This window comes from Boleophthalmus pectinirostris, unplaced genomic scaffold (genome assembly GCF_026225935.1).
Source record: "Boleophthalmus pectinirostris isolate CB_2022bp ecotype Guang Dong unplaced genomic scaffold, ASM2622593v1 HiC_scaffold_1, whole genome shotgun sequence".
In the NCBI taxonomy this organism is placed as follows: Eukaryota; Metazoa; Chordata; class Actinopteri; order Gobiiformes; family Gobiidae; genus Boleophthalmus; species Boleophthalmus pectinirostris.
The window spans coordinates 40,120,896-40,127,361 of NW_026570970.1; the positions used below are offsets into that span (position 1 = coordinate 40,120,896).

General features: G+C 36.9%; 1 protein-coding gene across 1 annotated transcript in view; it reads left to right on the forward strand.

Annotated features, from left to right (window-relative positions):
- The first annotated feature begins 205 nt into the window (after positions 1–205).
- Positions 206–6,466, forward strand: part of LOC110162050 (uncharacterized) — a 12,822-nt gene continuing 6,561 nt past the window's right edge. Inside the window, exons 1-4 of the mRNA XM_020926917.2 lie at positions 206–320; positions 1,590–1,747; positions 3,388–3,499; positions 5,469–5,626. Of these exons, the coding sequence (XP_020782576.2) occupies positions 1,699–1,747; positions 3,388–3,499; positions 5,469–5,626 (319 nt within the window). The 5' untranslated portion in view covers positions 206–320; positions 1,590–1,698. The remainder of the gene's footprint in view (positions 321–1,589; positions 1,748–3,387; positions 3,500–5,468; positions 5,627–6,466) is intronic.

Genomic DNA, 6,466 nt, shown 5'->3' on the forward strand with positions numbered 1-6,466 from the left:
TGGGAATGTGCGGCCTTTGTAAATTGAAGCAGGTTAAATGAAATGTTGAAATGATAAATGTATTTTTTCTTTTTCTGTGAAGCAAACATGCTTTAAATATTTTACAACATAATCTTGTTAGGAATGCAAACGTTAGTCACAGAGGCATACAGCCTGTAGCCTTTGCACTTGTGTACGCCTACTCGGCTACTTTCGCTTTCCGGACGTCGCCGAGTGCGTCAAGTGCGTCAAGGGCGAAGGAGGCACGAGTTGTTTCCTTTAACACTGGCCCAGCAGGATCTTCCTCGTGTATTACGGCACAGGATTTGATCAGATTTGTGGTAAGTGTTGCTTTTATCGGTGGACACTGATCTTTGCCAGTACTGGAGGTTTAGGCGCCGTTTCATTTCAGTTGGTTTGTTTATTATTAGAAACTTCCTTATTCCCTCTTATAAAGTGACTTCCTTTAAAAACAAGGTCTAATGTGTACTAACCAGAACTACTCTAAACAGTCCTGTGTTTTAGCTGTGCTATAGATGGAGAGCCTGTGTGGAGGTCAGGCTGCTCCGGGCTCTGCGCACTTGTTCTTTTCTGTTGGAGCGTTTACGGGGATTTGACTTTGCGTGTGCGTGTACGTGTGCGTCTCACCGGACTGTCTGAGGTCCATAGTTTGACAAACAGGTGTCATAGTTGGGTTGTGATGATTCAGCTACCGAACAGTACAGTAGCATAGGCTTTTCCATCCGAAGTGTCATCTACAGTCTGTGTTCAAATAAATCAAATCAAATCATAAAAATACAGACTATAGTTCTAACCAATGAGTAGGCCTATTAGGGACTGAAGAGATCGTCGCTATAGGAAGCTAAAAACTAAAAGCCCCACATTTCTGTCGACGGGCCTGGTCTTTCAGGACGCCACTTTCCCATTAATACCGTGATTATTGGGCTTTTTGTATATTACTCGCATGTTCTACCAAACTCGTGAACAAATATTTTCATTTTAGGCAATAAATAACTCTTTTATAGTAATAGGAGTGAAATAAACAGAATGATTATCAGTAGTTCTGTTTAGATGGTGTACTGACACATAAACATGTAGTTGAATTATGTCCAAAAAAAGTTGCTGTTGTGAAATAGACCTATCGAACCAAGGCTGGAGAAATGTGGATTCTGTTGCTGTGGCATCTAATTTGTTGATGAAAATGTTGAAATTGGATTAAAGGTATGGCGTGATTTTATCTTTATCTTCCATGTGGTATTAAAGGCTTTGAATGATTTAGTATTTTTTGAGTGCCTCAGCTTGTTCAATTTGTATTTGGTTTAAAAGGTTGAAATGAAAGATACATTTGTACTCTCCAAACTCGAGCAAAAAGAAGCCATAGCATATCAATATCATCACAAAAGGTGAAGTTTGTGAAGTCAAGATTTCGCTAAGTGTTTGAATACTTTTGGATCAACTGTATCTTTAGTATTTAGAATCTTCAAATCTCTGGTTTGAAGTATAACAACCCAATCCCAAGCCCTGTTTTTCTTTCTTTCATTCTTTCATTTCATCTGCATCATTTGAAACCACAGTCTTTTGCATGACACTTGCTGTAATCCCTCCTCCAGGCTGGTTCTGTGTCTGTGCCTGAAGCTGCTGCTGGTCAGTGTAATGAGCCTGTCCAAGCCGCTGAGGTGTGCTGACCCAGAGACTCCTCACAGCAATACGTAGTGAAGAATGAAGCTGCTTGTGCTGCTGGCATGCCTCAAAGTCTGCCTCTGCATAGGTCAGAACGTACCTTAAATCATGATAATTACTGTATCAACTTAGTTATTCAGTAATACATCTGAAAAAAGTACATTTTCTTTGCACAAAATCTTTGATTACTGTTTAGCTAGATGATAAGATTTGAGCCGTAGAACAAACTATATGCGAAATGCAAACTATAAGAGGTTTTTCATTCTGTTATTTTCATTCTGGCAGCTCATGTTTTATATATTGGGTGGGGGTGGGGGAGGGTCAGGCTATTAGTCTAAAGGCAGAGTTTTTAATGATTTGCAGTATTCCATAAACAAACCCCAGTTTGTTCAAAACTTTCTTCATTGCCCTTAGATGCAATATTAATCTTTTCCAATTTAAGAAATCCTAAGACATCACGAAACCACTGAGATATTAAAGGAACTGCAGCAGATTTCCAGAGAAGCAAAATATTGTCTCGAGCTATGAGTCAAGTAAAGGCGAGTATTTTGAAATGAGTACTGTCAGTTAGTAAAGTATTAACTGGGAGACCAAATATAGCTAAAAATGGGTTAAGGTCAACTTTAGCTTCTAGAGCGTTAGAAAGTATTTCAGCATATTGTCTCCAGTAGTTAAGTAATTTTGAGCACAAAAAGAACATGTGACTCAAGTTACATGGGCTGGCAGGACATCTCTCACATTGGTCTGTAGCAGCTCATGTTTTTTATTATTGATCTTGGGTTATTGTGTCAGTGACAAAAAATGTTTCAATATTATCATTATTGTTTATATTTACTTGAGCGATATATTGTACATGAAAATGTAGTGACAGGCCGACACTCAGCCAGGCTAATCATGTGGAGCTGAAGGATGCTCAGGGCTATAGTCGACTACATGATGTTTTTTTTATTTCGCTGATTAAATTTCTATTCCTAATATGGAACTCTGCTTCAAATTCGCCCCTGCAACCGGTAGCATCATAAACTTAATCTGACTGGAGCCAAATGCTACAGGTGACGTCACATTCACAGTCCACTTCTATGACCATACTACCGAATACATTTTAGAATGAACAAAAAAGTTGCCTATTCAAAATAATACAGTGCTTCTGCCATACACCGAGCATGAATGTCTGCTGGTTGTATTTCAGAGACTCTGAGTCTATCCAGGGCAGATATGGCTTCAATTGTTGCTTTCCACCACTGAGTGTGGAGTGTGAATGATGCATTGCAACGTACAATGGGTGTCTTGAAAGCCAAAGTGTTATTTTTTTAGATAAGTGAAATGCAACACTGGAACATTCTTAGACAATGCAATGTTTATGGCAGGCCCTGTATCAGAAAAATGACCAGTAGTGCACCATGGATTTTGATTTTACATCATCCTATTTTGAGCACTATAAATTTTGAATTTTTATTTTATTACTTATTTTTATTTGTACATTTATATTTATATAATTATGTCTTATTTGACACCTGTCTCTTGCTATCTTTTTTTCTACTTATTTAGAATTTATTGTTACCATTTATATTGTTGCTCTTAGTTATATTATATTATATTGTGATGTGTGAGCTGCTGTGTCCAAATCATTTTCCTTGTGTATCAGTAAAGTTTGTCTAAGTCTGTGTCTGAGTCTGAATGGGTGAAGCAGTTATCCGGCTAATGACATGTGGGTGTGTTCTGTTGCAGCTCTGGTACCTCCACAGAGTCTGTACATTTCCAGTGTTAACTTCAGACATGTGCTCCACTGGACTGCAGCTCCTGACTCTCCTCCAGGGCTTGAGTATCATGTTTTTATCAGGTAACCATTTACAGTGGATTCTCAGCTCCAGATTAGTGCTCTCAAATCTGTGTAAGAATGATCACAAGTTGATTATTCATGGGATGGTATGAAACTGTGACCAAAAACAAGGTTATATTATGACATATAATGAGAAACTGACTCATCTTATGTTATAATGTTCATCAAAAACTTATCTTACTGGAGTTTTTTTCATTCATACATCATTAAACTCAGTAATCGTATGCATGCCCAAAGCATAAAATGATTCGTTTCACCTTCTCATTTAGTGGTATAGTTTAACAGCTCTTTTTGCTCTCAATTCAGCTGCGTTACTCTTCAATACTCTAACTTTATGTTGTTGCCTGCCATGATAATTACTATATTGACTTATCATTCAATATATAAAAGTTGGAACAATATTTTTTGTAGTCAGTATTTATTGAGTCTACATTTTCTTTCCACAACTGGGATTTTTTATATATATATATTTTTTGACAATACAACAAAAGCTTGAATTAATAACATCTATGACTCATTACAGATACAAACTAAGCACTAAAGTGTTTCATTCTGCTGTTTATTTCATTTTTTTTTCTCTCATGTTTTTTTTAAACAACATTTAGAATATTTTTTGCGGTTTTAAATCTGCTCTTTGGTTATTGTGTGAGTGGCGTAAATTAGTTTCAGTATTATCGTGCACCGTCTATGTTTACGATATATGCTTGTGATATATTGCATTTCAAAATGTGTTATCATGACAGGCCTAATCTCTATCTCCTGGTGCACCAAAGAGACAAGAGTGAAGCCGGTTCAATGAAGCTAAAAAAATAGCTGTAGCTTCAAAGTTTGGCAAATCTAGGGCTGAGATGATCAAAATGAAGGTGTATGGAGTTTAAAGACGTTGTATTACTGCATTACCACTTAATGACATCAGAAGGAGGAACAGAGTGTTTTGAGTATTGATCAATAATAGTGCAATATAGGCCCTTTAACTAAGAACTGATGTTAATTAAGAGTACAATTTGTAAATCATTAAAAGGGCTGTGCAATGAATCAAATGTTTAGGGTTTCTTTTTTTTTTTTTTTTTTTTTAACAATTTTATTTATACATTTTGATAGCAAATTACAAACATGCATTTTTTCCCCAAAAAATAACCAAATAAAATCTATTTAAATATTCATAATCATAAAATTCAAAAATTTAAATATGATAACAATAATAACAAATGAAAAAACTGCAGATAATCCAAAGACAGATAAATACATAGTGACAAATTAAAAAAGACATACACAACCGTACTAAGGTGTGGTGCCCATTTTATATGTGTCCATATATTTCAAAAATGGCTGCCATGTTTGTTCAAATTCTGTGGTTGAACCTGCAAGTGTAAACCTCATCCTCTCAATGTGCAAGAAACTCATAAGATCATTTATCCACTGATCATGTGTATGACAGTTCTCTTCCTGCGCTGTGCTATCAAAGAAGCGAAGGCCACAGCGCGAGGACAGTGCTCCGTGGTGAAGAGTTCAGTCAAAAGCATTGGAGGGAATTTTGGTTTTATATGTCTCAGACAATATATAGAACATTGATGTCCAATAGTTATTAAGGAATCAAATGTTTTTGAGATAAAGATTCAGTCTTTTCTAATCTAATGTCTAATGATGTGCTTGGGCCTTTTGAAATGAAAGCTCTACAGACAGTGCTCTGTCAGTAAAAGGTTGGAGGTAGGAATTTGTCTGTTTTTAGTGTTAAACTGCACAGATAAAATGCCTAACTAGTTTCTTTTTATGAAATCAATAGTGAAAGCCATTTTTATTTTGCTTTTGAAACGTGTTCAATATGAGGAAACAATTTGATTCATTTTTTAGCATATTGCCCAGTCCTTGTAGTCCCTGTGGTTGTACTATATAATAATGCAGTCAGATATTGTATGTAAATATATATATTTATATCTATGTATGAAACTATTGTTCTTATGTTGTCAAGGTGTCCTAAATCCCTGAAAAAGGTGGCCACCAGTCAAACGACTTGGGCTGCTCTCAAACTGGACTCCCAAGGCACTCACAGACTGTGTGTGCGGAGCTACTTCAACTTGACCTCGTCTCCTCCATCCAAGGGCATCTCTTTCACACCATTCATAAATAGTGAGTTGTCCTATTAGGTTTACCTACTCTGTACTTTAGCCCCATCTAAATTGGTTAAATGTACCTAAGAAGTTCCTTTACAGAACCCACACTTGGACCTGCAGCTGTTCTAGCCTCCTGTAAATTCTGTCCTGTTTTAGTCCTGGGTCAGTGCTGGTTTAGGCCCCGTTTACACATACACTGGTATTTTCTAAAAATGGAGACATTTCCCTTAGTTTGTACCCATCTTTTACACACAAACAGCGAATTGCACCTCTGAAAACAAATCTTTGTAAAAACTCTGGCTAAAGTGGAGATTCTGGAAAACTACAGTTTGGTGATGATGATGTCATGGAAGCATTCAGAGCAGCAGTCACATTTCTTCTGGTGCAAACACTTTTCATGTGTTTGCATTTGCTTACCATCGTCCGCACCGGGAGCAGAGAGCCGTCCACCACCACCAGGAACCGCCAATGGGCCCAGGCCCAAGCATCATCCCTCCACCATGAGCCCTCATTGCAGAGGGCTCCTACAGAGAATAAAGGACTATGAGTTCAAGCTAATAGTACACTGAAAATAAATAAATACAATAAAATATATATATATATATATATATATATATATATATATATATATATATATATATATATATATATATATATATATATATAAAAACAAGTAAAAGTATAAAATTTCAATCAAAAGCTAAGCTTAAAAGGTGGGTCCTGAGCCTACTCTTGAGAACATGAATGTTCTCTTTGGTCCTGAGGTCCACCGACTGTTCCACACTGGAAAGACGCCTCTGCGTGAGTGGATGTCCTGAGTTTGGGAATGACCCGAAGCCACAGGGTCCACGAGGGT